Genomic DNA, 24,475 nt, shown 5'->3' with positions numbered 1-24,475 from the left:
GGCACCCCATCAAAACTGTCGGCAGGGCTGGCACTGTGGTACAGTGCAGTCACAGCATCCCATATGAGTGCTGGTTCAAGTCCTGGCTGCTCCGCTTTGATCCAGCTCCCTGCTAATGCGCCTGGGAAAGCAGCGGAAGATGGCCCAAGTCTTTGGGCCCCTGCACCGACATGGGAGACCCCAAAGAGGCTCCTGGCTTTGGCTTGGCCCAGCCCCAGCTGTTGTGGCCATTTGGGTAGTGAACCAGCAGGTAGAAGATCTCTCTCTCCCTCTCTCCCTCCCTCTCCCTCCCTCTCTCTCCCTCTCCCTCCGTCTCTCCCTCTCTCTCCCTCTCCCTCTCCCTCCTTCCCTCCTTCCCTCCTTCCCTCATTCTCTTTCTCTCTGCCTTTCAAGTAAATAAATCTTCTTTTAAAAAAAAAAAAAAAAAACTAATTTGGCCATGGATGTGAGGTCCATCTCTGGGCTCTCTGTTCTAGTCCTTCGCTCTGTAGTGCTGCCAGTGCAGCCCAGTAGTCACTGTGTGGGGACGGCACTGGTGGCAGTGTGGGTAGAGCTGCCGCCTGCAGTGCTGGCATCCCATGTGGGTACCAGTTCAAGTCCTGGCTGCTCCACTTCTGATCCAGCTCCCTGCTAATGTACCTGGGAAGGCAGTGGAAGATGGCCCAAGTCCTTGGGCCCCTTCACCCACATGGGAGACTCGGAGGAGGTTCCCGGCTTTGGATCAGCCCAGCAAGCCGTTATAGCCATTTGGAGAGTGAACCAGCTCGTGGAAGATCGATCAATCGATCAATCGATCTCTCTCTTCCCCTCTTTATCTCTCTCTCTAACTCTGCCTTTCTTTCTTTCTTTTTTTTTTTTTTTTTTTTTTTTTTGACAGGCAGAGTGGACAGTGAGAGAGAGACACAGAGAGAAAGGTCTTCCTTTTCCGTTGGTTCACCCCACAATGGCCACTGCGGCTGGCGCGGTGCGGCCGGCACACCGCGCTGATCCAAAGGCAGGAGCCAGGTGCTTCTCCTGGTCTTCCATGGGGTGCAGAGCCCAAACACTTGGGCCATCCTCCACTGCACTCCCAGGCCATAGCAGAGAGCTGGCCTGGAAGAGGGGCAACTGGGACAGAATCCGGCACCCCCACCAGGACTAGAACCCGGTGTGCCGGCGCCGCAGGTGGAGGATTAGCCTATTGAGCCGCAGTGCCAGCCTCTGCCTTTCAAATAAATAACTAAATCTTTTTTAAAAAATAAAAAGGGGCCAGCGCTGTGGCATAGCCAGTAAAGCCGCCGCCTGCAGTGCCAGCATCCCATATGGGAGCTGGTTTGAGTCCCGGCTGCTCCACTTCTGATCCAGCTCTCTGCTGTGGCCTGGGAAAACCCACGTTGGAGTACCTGGTTTGGTTCCCAGATCCAATCCCTGACTCCTGCCTCCTGCCCGTGCAGACCTACGAGGTAGTGATGATGGCTCCTGCCAGCGTGTGGGAGGTGGGGTAGCGTTCCCAGCTCTTTGCTGGCATTTAGGAAGTGAACTAGCAGGTAGGAACTCTTATTCTCAGTTTCCATCCCTCCCCCGCCTCCCCCTTCCCCTGCCTCCCCCATAATAAATTTAAAAATACATAAGTTATCTGTTCTCCGGGTAAAAGCTGCTCGAGATGTGGCCACAGGGTTGGCTCAGAGAGCCCAGAGCTGAGGTGGCAGTGGGTGAGAGCCTCAGCGTGTGGTGGGAGCAGCCAGCCCGGGGCGGGGCCTTACTGCAGCCACTCAGCAGGCCGTGCTGCCTGACTCACTGTGGACCCCTGTGTCTGGCCACCTTGACGGTTCTCTCTGTCCAGCATGCGGCCATCCATCCCCTGTGTCAGGGCCCTGCTCTTGGCCAGGAGACTCCTGCGAGTCCTCCCCAGGGCCCCCTCCCTGAGGGAGCTCTTCCACGACACCATCTGTGCCCAGTGCTCTCTGCCTGCCCTGGCCTCTCTGTTGCAGTGTCGAGTCGGCTGTGGTGTAGTTGCTTCATGACATCTGCCCTGGGGTCTGCAGGGGGCTGGGTACCAGGTGTTTCCTGTCGTTGCGTATTCGGCTTCTTGACCACAGGCCCTTGGTTAGCATTGTTGAGTAAACGAAGTTTTCTCTCCTGATCAACCCAGGGCAACGAGGCCCGTGAAGGAAGAAGCCCCTCGTGGTTCAACCCGGCGGAGGCTGTGCAGGTCATGCGCTACTGCTGCCTCCTGGCTCGCAGCATCTCCAGCCCCGTGTCTGCCAGCGACATCGGCGTCATCACGCCCTACCGGAAGCAGGTGCGTGCTGCAGGGCCACATAGCCTTGGTTTCTGGGCTCAGGGAGCTCTGTGGAAGGTTTCCAAAGACAGAGCCACACTTGAGTGATGCTAAGAGGTGGACCCGCTGCCACCCACAGCCTGTGCCAGCAGCTGCCGCATCCCTAGGGCCATCTCAGCGGCCCCCTATGTCTGCATGAGGACGACGCAGCACCCTTGATGCCCACCCTGGGCTCCTGAAGAGCAGTCACCCTGCTCTAGCACGTGAAGACAGGCGAGCCAGCGCTCTGGCATCGTGCTGAGTCTGGGGGCATGCCCCATGCACTGAGAGCAGACACTCCTTACGGCTCCCCAGGAGCTGTGGGGTCAGAGGAGCTACCCCACGAGCACATGCGAGTGTCTTGGCCATCCCACCTCACAGCCCCAGGAAAGAGCCCCCAAAAGCAGAACACAATGGATCATGTAGACGGCCACTGGGAGGTCCCCTTCCCTGTGCTAGGAGCTGAGGGGCCAAGCCTGTTTCCCTTCTGATGAGCCAGGAGCCTCGTGAGGATACTTGGTCCTCCCAGTGGTGAGAAGCATGTGGCCCGTGCCCGGGAGGAACACGCCTGCCTGCGGTCTGCACCAAGTTCAAGCCCAAAGCCCTGTCTTAACTGCCAGGCGGGTGCAGACGTGCGCCCTGTGCTAGCAGCAGCCAGGTGCCCTGGGCGGGTCCCACACGCTGGAGAACACGGACAGTGCCGATTCCTACATCATCTTCTCCTGTTCTACTCTTTCCCCGTCAGGGGACCAACCTTACCCTCTCGGTTGATTCTCCTGTACTTTTCTCTTTCTGAGATTTTTTTTTTTTTTTTTTTTTTTGAGAGAGGGAGAGACAGAGAGGTCTTCCATTTGCTGGTTCACTCTCCGGATGGCTGCAACAGCCAGAGCTGAGCCAGGCCGGAGCCAGGAGCCAGGAGCTTCTCTGTGTCTCCTGCATGGGTGCAGGGCCCAAGCAGGGGCCATGTTCCGCTGTGTTCTCAGTGATCTGAAGTGGACTGGCACCCACGTGGGATGCTGGCGTCGTGGGCAGCGGCTTCACTTGCTAGGCCGCGCTGTGTCCTTGTCTTTGTGAGGTGGTAAGGAGTGGAACACACCTTGGGCTTGGGCAGCAGCTGTCAGCGCCTGCCTGCCTCTGCTTCCTTGCGCTGTTGTAAACCCAGCTCTGCCCGCTGCTCTCCCAGGAGAAAGTCCTTGCACTTGGGAATGTGGGAAGGAGTTAACACTCAGCCTCGGGCGTTCAGGAGCGCTCCCTGCGTGTTGTTTCATACCGAAAGACCGCTGGGGGTTTCCTGTAGGGCCAGGCCACGACAGTGAGTTCTTGCAGTCCTGGCTCATCCAGGAATGTCCGTCCTTCTCCCTGGCCATGTTTGTTTTTATCCACTCAGCGTCGTGACCGTGTTATCTGCTGGCCCTGGGCTCTGGAGTTCAGAGACGTCAGCTGAAGGTCACTCTGTGGTTTTCCATGCAGAAGTGGTTTTGCTTTTTTTTTTTTTTTTTCTTTAAGATTTATTTATTTAATTGAAAGAGCTACAGAGAGAAAGAGAGAGATCTTCTATCTGCTGGTTCACTCCCCAGATGGCCGCAACAGCCTGAGCTGTGCCAGTCAGGAGGCAGGAGCTTCCTCTGGGTCTCCCACGTGGATGTAGGAGCCCAAGGACTTGGGTCATCTTTCACTGCTTTCCCAGGCCACAGCAGAGAGCTAGATCAGAGTGGGCAGCTGGGACTCGAACTGGTGCCTATATGGGATGCTAGCACTGCAGACAGTAGCTTTACCCACTACGCCACAGCGCGCCCCCCCCACACTCACACCTTTTTTTAAATTTATTTTAGGGTCTGGCACTGTGGCACAGTAGCTTAATCATCCACCTGCAGCCCCGGCCTCCCATATGGGCGCTGGTTCTGGTCCCGGCTGCTGCTCTTCTGGTCCAGCTCTCTGCTACGGCCTGGGAAGCAGGGGATGTCCCAAGTGTTTGGGCCCCTGAACCTGCGTGCGAGACCCAGAAGAAGCTCCTGGCTCCTGGCTTTGGATCGGTCTAGCTCCAGCCATTGCAGCCATTTGGGAAGTGAACCAGCAGATGGAAAACCTTTCTCTCTCCCTCTCACTGTATGTAACTCTACCTCTCAAATAATTAAATAAAATTTTTTAAAGATTTATTTATTTTACTTGAAAGAGTGACATGGAGAAGGAGAGGCAGAGAGAGGTCTTCCATCCTCTGGTTCACTCCCTAGTTGGCTGCAATGGCCGGAGCTGTGCTGATCCAAAGCCAGGAGCCCCGAGCTTCCTCTGGGTCTCCCACACGGGTGCAGAGGCCCAAGGACTTGGACCATCTTCTACTGCTTTCCCAGGCCATAGCAGAGAGCTGGATAGGAAGTGGAGCAGCCAGGACTGGAACCAGTGCCCATATGGGATGCCAGCACTGCAGATGGTGGCTTTTACCCACTATGTCACAGTGCCAGCCCCTAAATAAAAATTTTTTTTAATATTTTATTTATTTGAAAGGCTGAGTTAAAGGGAGAGACAGAAAGAGAGCTTCCATCCTCTGGTTCATTCCTCAAATGGCCACAATGGCCAGGGCTGGTTCAGACCAAAGCCAGGATCCAGGAGCTTTTTCTGGGTCTTCCAAGTAGATTCAGGGGCCCAAGCACTTGGGCCATCCCCCGCTGTCTTCCCAGCCGTATCAGCCAGGAGCTGAATCAGAAGTGGAGCTGTAGAGACTCAAACCAGTGCCCAGATGGGAGGCCAGTGCTGCCGGTGGAGGCCTAGCTGTTTTAGCCACAATTCCAGCCCCAGGCCAGTGGTTTTTCCCTTGCTGCTTTTTTTTTTTTTTTTTTTTTTTTTTTATTTGACAGCAGAGTTAGACAGTGAGAGAGACAGAGAGGTCTTCCCTCCGTTGGTTCACCCCCCAAATGGCCACTACGGTCGGCGCAACACGCCGATCCAAAGCCAGGAGCCAGGTGCCTCCTCCTGGTCTCCCATGCGGGTGCAGGGCCCAAGCACTTGGGCCATCCCCCACTGCCTTCCCGGGCCACAGCAGAGAGCCGGACTGGAAGAGGAGCAACCGGGACTAGAACCTGGCGCCCATATGGGATGCCGGCGCCGCAGGCGGAGGATTAACCAAGTGAGCCACGGCACCGGCCCCCACCTTGCTGCTTTCAACATTTGTCTTTGGATTGCAGGTTTCCTGTGGCGTGTCTGGCTGTAGATCTTTTTGTATTTATCTTATCTGAGGGTCGTTGAGCTTCTTGGATGTATAGATAAACGTTTTTCACCAAATTCAGGAAGTTTTTTGCCATTATTTCTTCACATTTTTAGTGTCATTTGTCTCTCCTCTCCTTCTGAAACCCCTCCTCCTTACATAGGTTGTTTGCTTGATATTTTCCCACAGGTCACTGTGGCTCAATTTTTCTTCAATATTTTATTTGTTGTTATTTAACTTGAATAGTTTGAGTTGTTTTTCCTGCAATCTTTTTCTTTTTTAAGTATTTATTTGAAAGAGTTACACAGAAAGAGAGGTCTTCCATCTGCTGGTTCACTCCCCAATGGCCGCAATGGCCGGAGCTGTGGTGATCCGAAGCTGGGAGCCAGGAGCTTCTTCCAGGTCTCCCACGTGGGTGCAGAGGCCCAAGGACTTGGACCATCTTCTGCTGCTTTCCCAGGCCATAGCAGAGAGCCGGATAGGAAGTGGAGCAGCAAGGTCTCAAACCAGCGTCCATATGGGATGCCGGCACTGTAGGCAGAGGCTTTACCTGCTACGCCACAGCGCTGCCCTGCGATCTTTTTTTAAATTATGCTGGTGTCTTCACCATTTTCTTAACCACCAGACCAAACACCACCCCATTCTGACTTTCGTTTGGTTTTTAAGATTTATTTTACTTACTTGAAAGTCAGAATTACACAGAGGCAGAGAGACCCTCCATCCACTAGTTCACTCCCCAAATGGCCACTACAGCAGCTGTGCCAGGTGGAAGGCAGGAGCCAGGAACTCCACATGGGAGTCTGAGCCCAGGCACTTGGGCGCCGTCCGCTGCCGTCCCAGGTGCATTACCAGGAGCTGGATTAGAAGCCGAGCCCTGGCGCTTGATAGGGTGTCAGTGTCCGCGGCGGCTTGACCTGCCTGTTGTGCCGTCTTGAATGTATCACTGTACGAGGGTCACGTCCGGACTCCCACTGTAAGCTGAGAATATAGAGTAAGTAGAAAATGCGTTCCACCCACCTAACCTACCAGATGGTGCGGCTCGGCACGGCTAGCGCCTCGGTTATCCCGATGCCCATAAGGCTGCCCAGGAGCTGCCCAGCCTCTAGGAGACCATGCCGTGTATCACAAGCCCAGGAAAAGGTCCAAGTTCAGAGTTCGGTTTCCACTGAAGTGTGTCCCTTTCACAAGCTCACAGAGTTGAGAAGTCAGCAAGTAGAACCTCCACGAGTCAGGGACTGTCTCCTCACTGGGAGTCCCCGTGTGGCCATGTTCTGTGTGGATACACGCGGTCCCTGCACGTCTCCGCGCTGAGCAGCAAACACGCTTCTTACTTGTGTTAAAGATTGATTTTTTAAAAAATTTATTTATTTACTTAAAAGAGTTTCATGGTGAGAGAAGGTGAGGCAGAGAGAGGGAGAGGGAGAGGGAGGTCCTCCATCCTCTGGTTCACTCCCCAGATTGGCCGCAATGGCCGGAGCTGTGCTGATCCAAAGCCAGGAGCCCCGAGCTTCCTCCAGGTCTCCCACGTGGGTGCAGGGGCCCAAGGACCTGAACCATCTTCTACTGCTTTCCCAGGCCAGAGCAGAGAGCTGGATCGGAAGTGGAGCAGCCAGGACTACAACCGACATCCATATGGGATGCTGGCACTACAGGCGGCGGTTTCACTTGCTGTGCCACAGTGTGGCCCCAAAGATTGATTTATTTTATTTGAAAGAGTATAGAGAGCAAGTGGCAAAGACAGAGAGAGAGGTCTTCTATCTGCTGGTTCACTCCCCACATGGCCGCTGGGTCATGCCGATGCTGGCACATCTCACCTCTGAACTGGGTGGGGGGTTCCCTCCCTGCCATGGCCTTACGGGGAACCGGAGCCTCGCCTGTGGAGCCTGGCTCTCCTGGTAAGTACTGATCCCACCCCCAGTCTGTGCGAAGCGTGGTTTTTCTCAGCTCTTCAGACGTGAGGAAACACGGGATGGAAAAGCAGAGCTGCACACTAATGGTACTTGGCTTCGTCACGCGCCAAGAACTGGCGGATGTGCCCATGCAGTCTTTCGTCTTTATTTGTGTCTGTTTCTAAGGTGGAGAAGATCAAGATCCTGCTGCGGAACGTTGATTTGGTGGACATCAAGGTGGGGTCAGTGGAGGAGTTCCAGGGGCAGGAGTTCCTGGTCATCGTCATTTCCACGGTGGGGACCCTGGCCACCGTGCCTGGGCCCGGGGTGCCCTGGGGTGGTGTTGGGCGGCAGGGTAGAGGCTGCGGGACCCTGGTGCCACCTGGGCAGTAGCCATAGAGAGCTCGCCCGGAGACAACCAGGAGACAAGAAAAGTAGAAGGGATGCAGGAGGAGAAGGTAGCCGCCCCAGAGGGGCTCAGGGCGGGCGAGCGGGAGGCCCCGTGTCGGCAAGGAGCTGCCAGCCATGGCTGCACACAGCCGTCTGTGGAGAGCTAACGCTCGACACCCATTTTTAGTTTTAACTCACCTTTGTTACAGTACAGGTCACTTGCAGGTAAGTTACAAAATCCAGTACAAAAGACAAGAATCCCCTCAAGCCCTACCCCCGGGGACACCCTGGCATGGGTCCCCACGGCAGAATGGGGGTGAGGCTGCTGCTCCCCCCGCAACCCTGTTGGCCAGAGGCCTGGGACTAACTCGCGACGCCGCTTCTCTCTGTGCTGTGTTTCTCAGGTGCGGTCCAGTGAGGACAGATTTGAGGACGACCGATACTTCCTGGGTTTCTTGTCCAACTCTAAAAGGTTTAATGTTGCCATCACCAGACCGAAAGCCTTGCTGATAGTGCTGGGAAACCCTCACGTCCTCGTCAGAGTGAGTTCACAGCCCACACAGGTGCCACTGGCTAAGGAGAGGGCCCAGGCCTCCCGAACTGAGCCCGCCTGCGCCCCGCTGACGGCCTCACTCGTTGCCCCCGCAGGATCCCTGTTTTGGGGCCTTACTGGAGTACAGCATCACCAATGGCGTCTACACAGGGTGCAACTTGCCTCCCGAGCTGCAGGCCCTGCAAACGTGAGTTCCCGAGGCAGGAGCTGCCCCATGACCCTGGGCCTGGCTCCTGGACAGGGACAGCCCTTCTCCCCCGGCATTGGGGAGGGCGTTGGCCTCCCTGGTGGTCTCTAGAGATGAAGGGGGCACCCCCTGGACAGCGCTCAGCCTCACTGGGAGCCAGACTCACTGCCACCCTCCCCCCCCCCCCCCCCCCCCGCAGCTGACAGCCCCGTCCAGCGGTGCCAGAGCCACGGGACGGACAGGCGGAAGCGGATTGGAGCTCAGTGTCTGACAACCAGAGATGTGCCTCACAGCCGGACCCCTGGGCTCTCAACCGCACTGTGGCTGTGGCCACAGTGGGTCTGGGGTCATCCCAGTTTCTCTGCTGATTTTTGTTCACTCCAGCCTGCTCCTGCCACTGGGCAGTCACTGCCGTCCCCACCCCCACCCCCACCCCCACCCCCACCACCAGAATAAACCCTCAATGGCCCCAGCTTCCTTTGCACCTGAGATGTGCTGTGTCCATCATGACCAGGGTGGCGCGTGGCCTCCGATCCCTGCTGGCCACAACCTTTGGAGACAACCTCACTGCCCTCTGTCCTGAGCCAGCTTTGTGCCAGGCAGCCGGCAAGGGCTATAGGCAAGGGGTGGGCGTGCATAGCGCAGGCTCTGAGAAGCTCTGCTTGGGGAGGGGCTACCAGCTTGGCTGCTCTGGGCCCCAGTGCTACTGGGCAGGGCCTGTGCAGGAACCCCTTCCTGTCCCCTCTGACCCAGAGCAGATCCGACCATGCCCACGCAGACGCCGAGCTCGGAGCTGTGTGGTTCCATGGCAAGCAGTTCTGTGAAGCAGCTTCCTGTCCTTGGAGACTTGGCAGCGCCAGAGGCTGCCGTGTATGTCGGGAGACAGGGCCAGACCCAGAGCTCAGCCACGCTGAGAAGGCTCAACGGCAAGTCCCCCATCATCGGGAACCTGGTGTGGTCCTGGGAAGCAGCATGGCAGGAGGCAGGGCCACAGCCTGGGCTGGGAGAGGCTGCCCACATGGGCAGACGGCTGGGGAGTGGGGGCCAACCCGATTCTGCCTGCCGTCCCCACTGTGAGAGGTGCACTGGCCAGCACGGCCCCCAACACAGCCACGGGCCCACCCCACCCCCAGATTCACTCCTCGGAAGCAGGGGTTGCAAGTGCCACAGCTCCATCAGGCTCAGCCAGATGGACGCACCGAGGCCTGCACACCTGACTTTGGAGAGAGGAGGGCGCCGCCTCCTGGCAGGCGCCCCACTGTAGGCCCCGTGTTCTCAGGAAGGCAGCTGGAGTTGATGTGCCAAGGGGGTGCGTGCAGGTGCAGGCAGGGCCCCTGGACAGTGGGGTCGTCTGCACCCAGTGCTCCTGGGAGCCAGGTGGGACGCTGGAGCTCCCTCCGCCGTCGCCGTCGCCGTCGCCAGTGGCTGGGCCTGCATCTGGCTGTGGCCAGTGGGGCAGCTTCATGCCCTGCAACCCCAGCTGCCGAGAGCGGCGCTGCCCTGGCCCTGCGGCTGTGGTGCTGAGGGAGCCGAGCCACTCAGCCGAGCAGCGGGCTCAGTGCTGCGGGGCAGCCCCTTGGGCAGGTGGGAGCTGCCCATCTCTGCAACCGTGCAGTGTCTCTCCCTCGCCCCATGTCCAGGTGCTGGGTGCATCCCCACAGGGGCCTGGGCTGACCTGGAGCCGGCACCCCAGGGGGACCAGCCCTGCCAAGGTGGAGCACCACACCAGTGTGCCCACTCTGGCCCACCCCGTTCACTCGTAGGTCCAGGAACAGTGCAGTGGTCGGGGTTGGCTGTGGCCTAACTTTGAGCAGCCCTGATGACAGGGTCAGGCCTTCAGATCAGAGAACCGGCCAGGTTTGCCGTGAGGTGCCCAGGTCACAGCAGCAACCAGAGGTGGCCCTGGGCAGACGTGGGGCATATCCCCCGAGGCAGGTGGCCGGGGCCAGTCTTGCCCACGCCAGCTTCCCTACCCCCAGGTGCCCAGAGTGACCGCCCTGCCCCCAGAGCGCGCCTCTGCCACGAAGCTTTTTCATGAGATGCCCCACGGGCTCCTGTGCCTATTGTGGCAGCTGCCCAGCCGTGTGCAGTGTCCACAGGCCCTGGCCCTTCTGTCAGGGACACACATGCTGGTTCCAGGAGGTCGCTGCCCAGCTCCCCCTGGGAGGCAGGAGTCAGGAGGACCCAGCTTCCTCCCATGGCGCCTCCGGGGCAACCCCGTGCAGAGCAGCATGACTGGTGGAGGCTGGGTCCAGGGGGCAGCCTGGAGTCTCAAGGGAGGAGGACGAGGGGTGGCCCCACTGGGTCTGGGCCACGCCGAAGCCACGAGTGAAATCCTGTCCGGGTCTCCTGCATGGGTGGCAGGGGCCCTAACGGGCATCTTCAGTGCTCTCCCAGGTGCATTAGCAGGGAGCTGGACTGGAGTGGAGCAGCCGGCACTCACTACAGGATGTGGGGCATAACCCGCTGTGTCCAGGGCCGTCACACTTCATTCAAAGCCCCAACTCTGGGTCAGAGCATGACCTCCTGGCCACCCTTTTGGCACACACTGGGGGTCCATGAGGATTTTGTACCTGTAGGCAGGATGGAGCACCGAACAGCAGTGGCCACACAAGAAACCCCCCACGTGGGCCCCACATTCCCATCACACAGCCAAGCCGTGTCATGAGTTACGATGAGGTTACCAAGGCAGCAGTGAGCACTAAACCCAGCTCGGGGGCTTTGAACACTGCACCTCCCCACCGCCCCAGTCGCCCCCTCCCTCTGCAGAGCTGGCCTTGCCTGTCAGCTGGGGACTGGGGACTGGGGGCTGTGGGCTGTGGGCTGGGAGGACTGGCGTGAGGGTTTGTGTCCACCAGGGCAGCTGAGGGGATCAGGGAGGCAGGACTCGGGGAGGGCAGTGGCCCAGGGAGGGGAGGCAGGAGCTCAGCTGCCTCCAGCTGCAGAAGCTGGGGTGTCTGATGCGTGGTGTGGGTGTTGGACATCGTTCCACCTCGAGGTCTTGCCCAGCAGAATCCCAGCACGGGAGCTGCCTTGCGTCTGGGCCACAGGAAGACTGCACCTTGTGCTCACCTGGGCAAGGCACCTGTACAGGCAGCCGCCGTCTGCCGGTCCCTGGAGTCGCAGTGGCAGGGAGGATTGGCAAGAAAGGGACAGCCCAGCACAGGCAGTCCCACGCCGGCCCTGAGGCTCTGCTGGAGGCTGACACAGGCCCAGCCAGGCCTCGCTCTGCCCAGTCCTCACTGGCAGACGGCACAGCCCCAGCTCTTGCCTCAGGACAATCATGAGAATGGGGTATCAGCAGAAGGAGCAGGCTGCTGGGTCCCCTGGAGTACCTCCGTGCCTGGAAGGTGCTGGTGCCCCCCGAAGACCTGCACAAGCCAGGAGATGTCAGACCTGGACAGGAAGCAGCTCCTGGGCTGTGCCCCCAGTGTCCCAGCACACACAGCAGGGTCAGGCCCTCGAGGAAGGTCAGGCACAGAGGCCAGAGCTGTGCCGGAGACCAACAGCAGAGGAGGGTCCAGGGTCCCTGGGCTGCTGGCTCAGGCTCCAGCCGGTGCTCTGACATCCTGCACAGGCACCATGTGGGTGGCGGTGGGAGGAGATAGCTTCCAGGGCCAGCAGGGACTCACTGGCTGTCACTCAGAGCCCCCGGCCCCTCCTGGTATCTCCCAAGGGGTGCCTAGTGCCACGCTGCCTTGTCCTCATTGGTCATGGCCTGAGGATGAACTGCCCCCCACAGCAGTTCTGTCGGTAGCCATAGCATCCCACCTCCTGGTTCTGTGGTCAGAATCCGGGAGCAGCTCAGCTGGCCACAGGACATCGGGGAGTCCGGGCCGGCCACTCAGGCCTGGCGCCAGTGTGATGGGGTCTTTGTGTGGGTCATGGTGCCTTGGGGGCAAGACCCTCCCTCGCTCAGGAGCCAGCTGGATGCCCCCTCCCCCACGTGGCTCCTCTTCCTCCCACGTGGCTGTTTTCACAGCTGGACGCTCGGTTCCGTTCCATTTCCCCCACAGAATTGTCCCCTAGCACAGAGTTTGGGTGTCACAGGTGACCCTATTCCTTTGGGCACACCATGGGGTTTGCCACCATTGCCCTCCACCCCCACACACGAGGCTGTGAGCTGGTGGCCAGCTCTGGCCAGAGAAGCCCCACTGGGTGGAGGCTGCTCAGTTGCAGTGGGTGCCAGGAGCCCACTGCCACCCTGACACCCACGCGGCAGCCTGGCCTGTTCTGACCGCTCAGGCCACTGCCTGCACTTGTGAGCCCACGGCCCACATGGGTTGTTAGACTTACTCTCATAAGGGGCCGGCACTGTGGGCAGCAGGCTGAGCCTCCGCCTGCAGCACCGGCATCCCATGTGGGCACCGGTTCGAGACATGGCTGCTGCTCTTCAATCGAGCTCCCTGCTGGTGGCCTGGGAGAGCAGTGGAAGATGACCCAAGTGCTGGGGCCCCTGCTCCCACGTGGGAGACCTGGAAGGAACTCCTGGTTCCTGACTGCAGATGGACCCAGCTCTGGCTGTTGGGGCCATTTGGGGAGCGAACCAGTAGATGGAAGATCTCTCTGTCTCTCCCTCTCTCCATCTGTAACTCAGCCTCCTTAAAAAAAAAAAAAAAATTACCATCGTAAGTGCTCCTGAGGGGCGTCTGTGTTGCCAGTTCCATGCATAACTAAACCTGGATGTCCCATGACCTGTAGGGTGTCTCTGCTCTCCATGACAAAAGTAAGAGCTGAGAAAATTTAGCTGCCTAAATAAGCGGAAATGGATGTTGAGGCTTTGTTCTTTGCTTTCATTTTATTTGAAAAGCAGAGACAAAGAGAGGGAGACGGAGATCTTCCATCTTTGGGTTCACTCCCCAAAAGCCCCCCACAGCCAGGGCTGGGCCAGGCTGGAGCCGGGAGCCCCCTTCTGGCCTCCCAGGTGGGTGGCAGGAACCCAAGTACTGGAGCCATCACCTGCTGCTCTCCAGGGTGTGCGTCCTCGGGAAGCTGGAATCGGGCGGAGCAGGCAGGAGGTGAGCCAAGTGCAGGTGCAGACGCTGGTGACTTGACGCCCACCCTGGGGCCACAGTTTAACACATCCCCAGAGGGCAAGCTGCTCCAGTGAGGCGGCTCCTTCCCGAGCCAGGAGCTGGGAGGCGTGTTCTCCGGGCCACGCCACTCTGTGACAACGGCAGCGGTAGGCCCTGTTCCCCACGCATCCTCTTGGGAGGGCAGCAGAGACAGGGTCCCGCAGGATTTGAGCCCCTATCCAGGGTGTCATCGACCTCTGCCCCCTCTGTACAGATTCCCTCCCGGCACCCATCTAGCCCCCCACCACCACCACCACCAGGAGTGAGGGCGGCATCCAGTGGCCACTGAGTGGAGCAGCAGGTGCTGGGGCCCCGGGCCAGGTCTCAGGTCTGCCAGGCCCTACAGGCCTGCCCAGGGGCTCTCAGGCGCTCGGTCACATCCAGCCATGGGGCACCATGCAAAGCTGGTGGTCAAAGGCCCAGCACCCACAGCGCCAACGCCGGTCACACCTGGAAGTCAGCAGCGTTCTTGGGCACTCAGTGCCCGACATGCTTCAGAGAGAAACAGGTGCATGTAGGAAACCGCGTCGCAAACCAGTGCAGGAAGGGCGGTTTAGAGATTTCTATTGCTATTTGAGAGACATCTCCTGTCTGTTGGTTCACTCTGCAAACGTCTGCAACAGCCAGGGCTGGGCCAGGCCTAACCTCTAGTTGGGAACTGCATCCAGATGTCGCAGGGGGCGCCAGGGACCAAGTGCCTGAGCCATCACCTGCGGCCTCCCAGGATCTGCTGTAGCAGGGGCCGGATATGCGACACAGAGGTCCCAAACAGAGCGTCTTAGCCAATACATCAAACACCCACCCAAGAGGCTGAATTCTGTTACAGGGTGTAAAGAAGCCGTAAATAAACGGAGACATGCACCGTGTGTAGACTGCAGGTGGTCCAGTCACAGGCCCGGGGCTGAGCCAGGAAGGGCTGCGAAAGGTGAGCCGGCGCTCGGCGGGCCTTGTGGCGCGGCTTGGGGCACCTGCTCCCGCATCCGCTGTGCTGGTCCCCTCCAGTTTCTCCGCTTTCTCTACAGCTTCCTGCCAATGCTTCCAGGAGGCGGCGGAAGGCTGGAGCGCTCGGGCTCCTGGCTCTGGGCGGCCTGGGTTATCTAGGGACGTCGGGGTTATCTGGGGGCGGCCACCTTCCCCGAGCTACGTGGGGGGCGGTAAAACAAGCGGAGCCAGGAGCGCCGGCCCCCAGGCTCCACAGTGTGCCCAGCCAAGGGGTGCGCAGCCCCGGACCTCGGGCCCACCCCGAGCGGGTAGAAAACACTGGCGCGCCAGGCGGCCTCTGCGGATGGATTAGCCGCGACCGCACCCAGCACCTTACAAACGCGGTGCGGACCGTCAGCTCCGCCGGGAAGGGGTCGGGGGGCGCGGACGCGCCGCGAGATGGTGGGGTCCAGACCCACGCGTCAGGACGCCCAGGGGCGGGCACCCTCGGGACGCCTGCGGACGGAGAGCGGAGCGGGCTGCGGCGGCTGCGGGAGGGCGAGCAGGCGGCGCCGAGGGACGCGCGGGCGCCGCGGAGCCTGTGCGGGGAGGGGGCGTCCGGTCGCCACGCCCATGCCGGCCACGCCCCCGGGCAGTGGGGGTCTCCGCGCCCCGGCGGCGGGGAGCGTGCGGGACAGGGACCCCCGCGTGGGGCGCGACTCCCGGGCCGCCCGGCCGCTCTAGGCGCCCGCGCCGCGGCCGGTGACGCCTCGGGCTCCGGCTCGGCCCGCGGGCCGGGGTTCGCCGACCGGTCCCTGTGCGTTCTCTTCGCTCAATTCAAAAAAAAATAAATTTTTTTTCTGCAAAGTCATCGCCCGCACCGCATCTGCGTGGCGGGAGGGGGCGGAGCCACGCCGCGGAGCCGCCGCAGGTAAACAGCCCCCCTCCCGCGCAGAGCGAGGCCTCGGCCGCAGGGACAGCGGCGCTCCGCCGGCCGCCGCCCCCGCCGGGAGGGACGCGCCGGGCGCGGGGCCGGGGCTGCCGCGGAGGCGGCCGCCCCGCACCCGCCCCCCGCGCCGCCGGCGGCCGCCCCCGCCGCGGGCCCCGCGCCCCGCTCCCGCGCCCCCGGCCCCCCGCGGGCCCCGCGCCCCGCTCCTGCGCCCCCGGCCCCCCGCGGGCCCCGCGCCCCCCATGCAACACCTCCTGGAGCAGTCGGCGGACATGGCGACCGCGCTGCTGGCGGGCGAGAAGCTGCGGGAGCTGATCCTGCCCGGCGCGCAGGACGAGAAGGCGGGCGCGCTGGCCGCGCTGCTGCTGCCGCTGAAGCTCGAGCTGCCGTTCGACCGCGTGGTCACCATGGGCACCGTGCTCGTGCCCATCCTGCTGGTCACCCTGGTCTTCACCAAGAACTTCGCAGGTGAGGCGGGCCACCCGGCGGCAACCCCCACCCCGCCCGGCGCCTGGTTCCCCCTCCCCGGGGTCGGCCTCCCGGAGTCGGGGTCACAGTCGGCCTGTCCCCCAGATCCCTGGGCTCCTGGGAGTCGCCATAACCTGGACAGGAGGTTATGCTTGGACAGCGATGGCCAGGGTTGGGCATCTGACAGACGGGACAGGAGGCAGCACACACCATCCTGCAAGCATGCACACACCCAGGTGTGCACAGGTGTGCTCAGGTGTGCCATGGGTTATCTTCCCGCAGTGGCCATGAAAAGCCTGCTCACCAGGGGGATTAGACCAGCAGAAGTCTGAGACCAGGGTGTGGGCCCCCCGGGGGGTCTTCCTGCCCCTTCAGCCTCTGTGGCCAGGGGCAAGCCCCGGGGTTCCCCGTGGGGGCTGTGTCCCCCATCTCTGTGTCTGTGTGCACTCAGGCGCCCTCCCGAGGGTGCCTCTCGGGGGGGTTGGACCCTGCACCCCCCTGACATCTGCAAAGACCTCGCTGGTGCCCGGTGGGCAGGACCGTGGTATGTCGTCTTTGGCACACAGCCCGCCCAGGACAGGCAGGTGCAGCAAGGCAGGCCCACAGCTGGGCGCTCGGCAACCCCAGCTGCGTCAGCACCTGTGCCCACCTGTCCCTCATGCCCAGGCCCTTCCCCGGCCCCTCCAGGCCTCCGTGTGTGGAGAGGGTCCGGCACATGGACAGGGCTGGCCTCCAGGCTGTAGCAGGTGGGTGCTGGGTCTCTGGTGACCTGGGCTGAGGTTCCCCAAGGAGCTGGGGGTTGGTGGAGGCCTCCAGGTAGCTGCTGCATGGGGATGGGCGGTTGCGTGCAGCCGCAGGCAGCAGGACAGCAGCTGCCTGGACACTGTCCAGCCCGGAGCTTGCCTCTGACCTGCGTCACCTTGGTGCCTCACAGAACCTGGAATCACCCAGGGTCCTCCCAGGATGCATGTGGCTCCTCCAGACGTGATGCAAATCGGGGCGCCTTACAGGCGGGAGCCACACGTGGCCCTGCCAGCTGGGGACCCATGGGGTGTAGGAGGCTGTGGTCAGCCGCTCTGGCGGCAGTCCATCAGGGACCATGGGCCAGGTTCTGTGTGGTCCATCGGTCTGCCGAGCTATGGGTGAGCCTGGGCTCTCGGGGGGCTGGAGGAGGTCAGCGAGCAGGTCCAGTGTGCAGGTGCCAGCGCAGACTGCCCAGGGGACACTCCCTGTTTGCTCATCCAGGACACCAGGTGAGCTTGTGCTGTCGCCTTCCAGGACCTAGCAGCTCGGCCTCGGGACACTGTGGGGTGGACCACCCAGGGGCACGGTGAGGTCCTCCTGAGGCTCCTGCCTCTTCCCTGGGCTCCTGGGCCTGCACCCTCAGACTGCTCCTATCAGGACCACTGTGGTCACCTTATCCCCCTGGGTAACCCAGGACCTGACCACACCTGAACGGAACAGTCACAGTTCTGGGGGTGAGGCCGTGGGCATCCATGGGCAGCCAAGTATCCCACAGCCTGCAAGGCCACTGTGTCGAGTGGCCTGAGAGCAGAGGGTCATGAGCAGGTGTGGGGGCGACGGGGTGGGGTCTGGTCAGCAGGTGAGGGCAGCCGGCCGGGACCAGCTCTGCTCTCATAGGGGGCACCGTGGGGCCGTGCGCTGCTGGACCGCGGGGTGGGGGCAGTCGATGCACACGGTGGGGCAGAGACATGCCTGAGCCTGGTGGGACCCTGACACTGAGCAGGGCTGGGCTGGGCCCCGTGGCACAGCAGTGGCACACGCAGGAACCCTCAGGGCTCTGAGGATCCTGTGCCAAGGGCCCAGGCAGGCTCCCAGCTGCTAAGGGGGTCCCTGCATGTCCTCTGATGGGGGATGGCCAGGGTGCCCCCACCACCCACACAGCACTGCCCCCCAGAACAGACTGTGCCCTGACATCTGGACAGGGCAGGCCCCTGGGTCTCCCTCTAGCACACCCATGGCAGTGTCTGTGTCTGAGCTGGGCCCCGGCTCAGTGGCCCACTGCCCACTGTCTCACTCAGCTGGGCCCTGCCCTCACACGGGGCCCCTGTGGCCAGCAGGAGTGCCAGGGACCGCCACAGGTGGGAGCAGCTGGGGGCAGGAGGAGGCCCTGCTGCTGTGCCCCTGTGCCCTGTGGCGCCGTCGGCAGCAGCTGGGGAAGCAGGGCCAGCGCTGCACCGCTGCGGACGGGAGCTGGTGGGGCCACAGGCTGTGCCCGGGGGCTGTGCCGCCCCCCACTGTTATTCCCCCAGGGCCAGGGCCAAGCAGGCCAGGCCAGGGAGGAGAGTGTCGCTCGTCAAAAAGACCATGCACAGTTAACGTGAGGGCAGCGACGCCTTCGCCTCCCTGGGGTTGCTCTTCGCCGAGCCCAGCGGCCACCAGGTCCCCCAGCCTCCCACCTCCACCCACAGCCAGCCCCGGGCTCTCATGGGCTTGTAGATGTGGTCCCTGCCTCACGGAGCCCCCACTCACCTGTCTGAGCAAGGCTCACCCCAGCCGGCCCCTTCCCCAGGGCATCTCGGGACCCAACAGCACCCTCAAGTGGAGGCTGGTAGCCCAGGGGTGGGCCTGTTCCGGCCCCCTGGGGCTGGGGGTGCTGGCCTGACCCATGGAGGAAGGTGCGTGAGAGCCCACGCCTGACCTGGCCAGGGCCTGGGCCCTGAGCCCCCCAGGTGCCTGGCATTGGGCTGGGCGCAGCTGCGGGCAGCACCTCTGGCGTCCCCTCCCTGTGGGGGAGGCGGCGCAGCCGTGGCTGTGTCTCCTGCACTCCGGCACTCTACAGGCGGGTCCTCCCCAACCGTGCCTGTCCCACGTCCAGGGTTCCTGGGCTTTCTCCCCCAGGGCAGGGGGTCTCGAGGACCAGGACCTGGGTCCAGCTGCACTGCTAAGGAGACCCCAGCTGAGCCGGGGGCTGTCTTGGTTCTCTCTGGGACTCGGCTTCCCCGTGCACATGGGGCCTATGGAGAGGAACTCCGTCCCCAGGGCCAGCCCCTCAGCCCGCCTTGGTCAGGTCCTCTGCGGGCAAGCAGGCCTGGGCCGCGCTGGGAAGCAGCAGTTCCTGCAGGAGCCGGGCAGCGGTGGGGTGGGGGCCGGAGTGGGAGGCCTCCGGCGAGGGGCCTGACCTGTACCCTTCACCCCAGGCCAGCCCCTTCTTCCCACCCCAGCCCGTGTCTCCTCTCTGCCCCCAGAGGAACCCATCTACTGCTACACCCCTCACAACTTCACCCGCGACCAGGCGCTGTACGCCCGCGGCTACTGCTGGACGGAGCTGCGGGACGCGCTGCCCGGCGTGGACGCCAGCCTGTGGCCCTCGCTGTTCGAGCACAAGTTCCTGCCCTATGCGCTGCTGGCCTTCGCCGCCATCATGTACGTGCCGGCGCTGGGCTGGGAGTTCCTGGCCGCCACCCGCCTCACCTCTGAGCTCAACTTCCTGCTGCAGGAGATCGACAACTGCTACCACCGGGCGGCCGAGGGCCGGGCGCCCAAGATCGAAAAGCAGATCCAGTCCAAGGGGCCTGGCATCACGGAGCGGGAGCGGCGGGAGATCATCGAGAACGCGGAGAAGGAGAAGAGCCCGGAGCAGAACCTGTTCGAGAAGTACCTGGAGCGCCGCGGCCGCAGCAACTTCTTGGCCAAGCTGTACCTGGCGCGCCACGTGCTCATCCTGCTGCTCAGCGTGGTGCCCATCTCCTACCTGTGCACCTACTACGCCACGCAGAAGCAGAACGAGTTCACCTGCGCGCTGGGCGCCGCGCCCGCCGTGCGCGTGAGCTGCAAGCTGCCGTCCGTGCAGCTGCAGCGCATCATCGCCGGCGTGGACATCGTGCTGCTCTGCTTCATGAACCTGGTCATCCTCGTCAACCTGGTGCACCTGTTCATCTTCCGCAAGAGCAACTTCATCTTCGACAAGCTGCACAAGGTGGGCATCAAGACGCGCCGGCAGTGGCGCCGCTCGCAGTTCTGCGACATCAACATCCTGGCCATGTTCTGCAACGAGAACCGCGACCACATCAAGTCGCTCAACCGCCTGGACTTCATCACCAACGAGAGCGACCTCATGTACGACAACGTGGTGCGGCAGCTGCTGGCCGCGCTGGCCCAGTCCAACCACGACGCCACGCCCACGGTGCGCGACTCGGGCGTGCAGACGGCCGACCCCGGCGCCGACCCAGGCGCCGACCCCGCGGGCTCCGCCGAGCCGCCCGTGGTGAAGCGGCCGCGACGCAAGATGAAGTGGATCCCCTCCGGCAACCCGCTGCCGCAGCCCTTCAAGGAGCCGCTGGCCGTGGCGCGCGTGGACAGCGGCAAGGCCGACAAGCCCAAGCCCGTGCGCAGGAAGACCACCGACACGCTCATCGCCCCGCTGCTGGACGCGGGCGCGCGCGCCGCGCACCACTACAAGGGCGGCGGCGGCGGCGGGGACTCGGGCCCCGCGCCCGACAAGAAGCACGCGCGCCACTTCTCCCTGGACGTGCACCCCTACATCCTGGGCACGAAGAAGGCCAAGCCCGAGCCCACGCCGGCGGCCCTGCCCGCCTCCCGGAGCCAGGAGGGGGGCTTCCTGTCTCAGGCCGAGGAGCGGGGGCTGGGTCTGGGCGCAGCGCCCGCCAAAGGTAAGAAGCCGGGCTGGGCCGGGCTGGGGAGAGCTGGGCAGGACCCCTTCCCCTGGCCCCAGAGAACCGCGGTGGGAGGGGGCGGGGCTGCAGGCGCATTAGCCTCAAAGTGGGGGCCCTGGGGCGCCCCGAGGGGGAGTAAGGTGGGCCCCGGGGCACTCCGGTAGCTGCTGCTGGCTGGGCAGGGGTGTCCAGGACTGTCCCCGAACAGGAGGAGTCAGGAGCCCCAGCCGGTCCGGAGTTGGGGGCTGCAGGGAGAGGGCGCAGCCCCCACGGCGCAGCCGCGTGACGCCGCCCCCTCCCCGCTCTCGGCCGCCCACAGATGCTCCGCTCCCCGAAAAGGAACTCCCGTTCCCCGCAGAGCCCGGCAGGGCAGGGCTGCCCCCCGGGGGCCCGTTCCACGTCTGCTCGCCCCCGGCTGCCCCTGCCGCGGCCTCCCTGTCGTCACCAGCTGGCCTGGGCAAGGCCGACCCCCTCGCCATCCTGAGCCGAAATGCCACTCACCCCCTGCTCCACATCAACACGCTGTACGAGGCCCGGGAGGAGGAGGACGGGGGTCCCCGCGTGGCCCCCGACATGAGCGACCTCATCGCCATCCCCCCCACCCAGCAGCTGCTCATCGCCACCTTCGACGAGCCCAGAACGGTTGTGAACACAGTGGAATTCTGAGGGCTGAGGGCCGCTCTGCATGAGCGCGGCCGGGGCCCTGCGTGGTCTCGGTGCCACGCGCCTCCCACTCGCCCCAGTCTCCCTCCCCCCGCCGCGGGGCCGGTGCCTGCCCACCCGCTCAGCGGGGAGCCTGGCCCCTCATGGCATCGCTGTGGCGCCGAGGTGGGGGGCAGCGGCCATCCATCCCGGTGCGGGCCGAGGCCGCCGCTCTCTGCGTCAGGCGCTTGGGCGCTGGTGCTGGGCTGTGAGAAGAGAAGAGTTTATTTTTTTAGCCAACTTTGTCATGAGCCTGGGCCGTGGCGGGACGGCGAGGGGCCCCCAGCCAGCGAAGGGGCCGCTGGGCCTCGCCCCAGGGGGCCACTGTCCTCGGGCAGTAACAGCTGGGAGCCGCCCTCCCGCACTCCCACGTGCACTTTCTCCTTGTAGCCTGACACACACCTTATTTTACTATGTTACTGTAATGAGCATCTTTATCATCAGGAGGCTAGGATGGGTTCCAGACAGACTGGGGTGCGTGTGAGTGGGTGGAAGGCAGAGCATGCAAGCGTGGGCAAGGGCAGCGGCTCCAGTGTGCGTGAACATGTGTGTGCGTGGGTGTGAGTTGTGCAGGTGAGTGCGTGAGCCTGCGTGTGGGAGCGTGAGCAGGCCAGTTTGTGAGGTTCAGATGTGTGCGCGAGCGAGCCTGAGCCTGGAGTGTGCACGTGGGAGGTGAGTGTGTGTGAGTGAGCCTGCGTGTGGGAGCGTGAGCGTGTGCACACGTGACATGCGTGTGTGACCAGGCGTGTGCATGTGAGCAGCTGTGGGACAGCAGGCGCAGGGGCCAGTGTGCAAACGAGGGAAACAGTCCATCGCAATAACCACGCCCCCACCCGGGCCCCCAGCCACCCAGCCGAGGCCCCGCCTCTTCCTGTGGGGGCCCTGGTCGGGCCATCTGGTCCCGCCCCTATTACCTCAGCCACATGGCAACATGACGCAGTATTAACAAGGTAGCACTGAGCATATCAATAAATACTATTCTGATAACGCTTGTGGGTGTTGAGTGCCACCCAGGATGCCGGGTCCTGTGGGGTAGGGACTGCAGGCCCCCAGGTCCCTGCCACAGCCACAGGGAGGCAGGAACACCGGGCTGGCACCCCTCACATCATGGCACAGACGCCCCCCACACCCTGCCAGCTGCTTGGGGCCCGGCAACTGTTGGGGTTCCCTGCCAGGAGGTGGGGGGCGGGGTCCGGGAAGGCTTCCCCGCAGGGGCTCCCTTGGTGTGGTCTGGAGGTGCTCACCCGGCCCAGGGCTCAGTGGGACAAGGCTGGTCCCAGGGGGCTGCAGGCTGCTGCTCTTTGGGGCAGAGCGCAGCGGCAGCTGGGCCAGAAATCCATGGGGCTGGGGCCACGGCGGGGAGCACCTGGCAGCCCCCTCCTTGGGCTCCCCTGAACATGGGTGCCAGGAGTCGGGACGAGCTGCCCCGTCCACTGCAGGCGATGCCTCCCTGGGGGCTGAGTCTCCACTCGCAGGTGCCTAGAGGAGGGACCCACTGGGGGGCAGCAGGGTCAGCAGCTCAGGAACAGCCGGCTGCAAAAACTGGGGGGGCTGCGCGTGGGGTGGGGCCGCCCTGGAAGCCTGGTTCCTACCCTGGGGTGATGGAGGCAGGTCAGGGCGGCGGCTCTGGGCCCGGGCTTTGCCTAGGAAGTGGCCCACCATTTCTAGGCGCTGGCCACCCTGGGGGGACTGCCTCCCCAGGTCAGCAATGTCCTTGCGTGGTGTCCCCGGCCTCCTGGGTGGCACTCAACACTTCCACAGGAACCCTGAGCACCAGGCCAGATGCTCGGCGCCTGCCACAGCGGCGGGCCAGGCACAGCAGCCGAGGAGACCCAACGGAACCCAAGTGACGCCGGCCGCGGGTGGAGGTGTTTGCTGAGAGCTGGGACCTCGCCACGGCACGCAGCTGAGCCCTGCAGCTGGTATCCCCACCCCCACCCACCGGGGCCCCAACTTGCCCTGTACACCCAGCATCTTGGCTCAGAGTAGTGGTGGTCCGGAGTCCTGCAGGGGACCCGGTGGTCTGGGCAGTGTGGAGTCCAGCTCTGACTTTGCCAGGCTAGCCAAGGGCAGTGTGGGGGCGGGGGGCGGGGCACAGCAGCTGCCGAGCTGCCTGGGAGGCCTTAGGTTCTGCGGAGCCACCTTGCTGTCTTTGGTGGGACCGGGACGGGGCAGCGGCCTGCCGACGTCACCCACCAAGGCCTGTCGAGGGAGAGTGAGCCCTCAGCCCTGTGTGTGCAGCTGGCCAGAGCTGCCGGGGAGGTGGTGGCCCAAGACTTACCTAGACCTGGTCCTCTGGCTCTGCCTGAAAGGGCGGGGCTGGGCCGGCCCTCTGGGGCCTCCCTCCTCCGACCCCCCCCCACGCAGGCCCCTGCTTCTCACCCCGCCCCCTCTTCACAAGAAGCCCGCCCCCTCCTCCCCTGAGCAGCGCCAACGGCTGCCGCTGAGTCTCCCCCTGAGCACCAGGCCAGCTGCCCCCGCTCTGGCATGGGACAGGCTGTGGTCACTGCGCCCAGGCCGTGCTGACCTCTCTCCCGTCGTGTCCACGTGGACCTGGGGAGGGGTCTTCTCTGCCCCACTGTGAACCCACCCCACACACTCCTGCCTGTCCCCTGCCTGAGCTGCAAGCTTCTGCCTCGGTCTCTCTGCCAGCCCCCCCTCGCCGTTCCCGCCCCCAGCCTGGAGGCCGGTCTCCTGGCACCTCCTGTCCCACAGCCCCCTAGCCCAGGTGAGAGCCTTTGAAGCACCCGTGCCCCCCCCACTCCTCCCTGCCAGGGCCGGGCCCTGAGCTGGGCAGGCGGGCAGCGGCCCTCTGGGTGTGGGGGAGGGCTTCCAGGAGGACCCTCAAAAGCCAGCACTGGACCCTTGGTCCCTGCCACACCAGGCAAGTGCTGGGCAGGAGGTGGCAGAGGGGTCGGGCATGCCTCCTGCTAGGCGGTTGGGTGTGGCCAGCGACGGAGGGGGCCAGGAGGGCAGCGATGGCCACACACTGCTGGCACAGTGGTCAACAGTGATGGACAGGAGGTTGACCTGGGGGCCTGGCACCACAAGGGCTGGGTTGGCCTCTCTTCCGGGAACCTGGACGCACCCTGGTCCCCGTGCAGGGATCCTTCCGGCCAGCTGCGTGGCCGCCCTGCCCCCTGGGGGGGCGCACAGGGGACCCCGTCCGCTGGGGTCGGAGCTCCGCAGCGCTGGCGCCCCGTCCC

The 24,475-nt window shown here is 63.2% G+C and overlaps 2 protein-coding genes across 3 annotated transcripts in view; both read left to right on the top strand.

The window, feature by feature from the left end:
- Positions 1 to 8,878, top strand: part of MOV10L1 (Mov10 like RNA helicase 1) — a 75,176-nt gene extending 66,298 nt beyond the window's left edge. The window contains exons 23-27 of the mRNA XM_062201902.1: positions 2,132 to 2,281; positions 7,574 to 7,681; positions 8,182 to 8,319; positions 8,426 to 8,517; positions 8,717 to 8,878. Coding sequence (XP_062057886.1) covers positions 2,132 to 2,281; positions 7,574 to 7,681; positions 8,182 to 8,319; positions 8,426 to 8,517; positions 8,717 to 8,720 — 492 coding nt within the window. The 3' untranslated portion in view covers positions 8,721 to 8,878. The remainder of the gene's footprint in view (positions 1 to 2,131; positions 2,282 to 7,573; positions 7,682 to 8,181; positions 8,320 to 8,425; positions 8,518 to 8,716) is intronic.
- A 6,826-nt stretch (positions 8,879 to 15,704) lies between these two features.
- PANX2 (pannexin 2) lies at positions 15,705 to 21,394 on the top strand. Of its 2 annotated transcripts, XM_062201901.1 has the most exons (4): positions 15,705 to 15,930; positions 19,140 to 20,564; positions 20,887 to 21,091; positions 21,177 to 21,394. In XM_062201901.1, the coding sequence occupies exons 1-4, from the start codon at positions 15,705 to 15,707 to the stop codon at positions 21,214 to 21,216; spliced, it is 1,896 nt and encodes a 631-aa protein (XP_062057885.1). In that variant the 3' UTR covers positions 21,217 to 21,394. The 2 variants fall into 2 exon arrangements, with proteins under 2 accessions (XP_062057885.1, XP_062057884.1); XM_062201900.1 differs by having other exon boundaries at positions 20,887 to 21,394.
- The last annotated feature ends 3,081 nt before the right edge of the window (positions 21,395 to 24,475 follow it).

The sequence above is a fragment of the Lepus europaeus genome, chromosome 10 (assembly GCF_033115175.1).
Source record: "Lepus europaeus isolate LE1 chromosome 10, mLepTim1.pri, whole genome shotgun sequence".
Classification (NCBI taxonomy): domain Eukaryota; kingdom Metazoa; phylum Chordata; class Mammalia; order Lagomorpha; family Leporidae; genus Lepus; species Lepus europaeus.
The sequence above is the reverse complement of the archived record's forward strand: the minus strand, read 5'-3'. Positions and strand labels throughout refer to the sequence as shown.

Coding starts and splice junctions, on each gene's coding strand:
- PANX2 (XM_062201900.1), top strand. CDS start 15,705: ATGCAACACCTCCTGGAGCAGTCGGCGGACATGGCGACCGCGCTGCTG. Junction 15,931..19,139: donor CTTCACCAAGAACTTCGCAG/GTGAGGCGGGCC, acceptor CTCTGCCCCCAG/AGGAACCCATCTACTGCTAC. Junction 20,565..20,886: donor GGGCGCAGCGCCCGCCAAAG/GTAAGAAGCCGG, acceptor GGCCGCCCACAG/ATGCTCCGCTCCCCGAAAAG.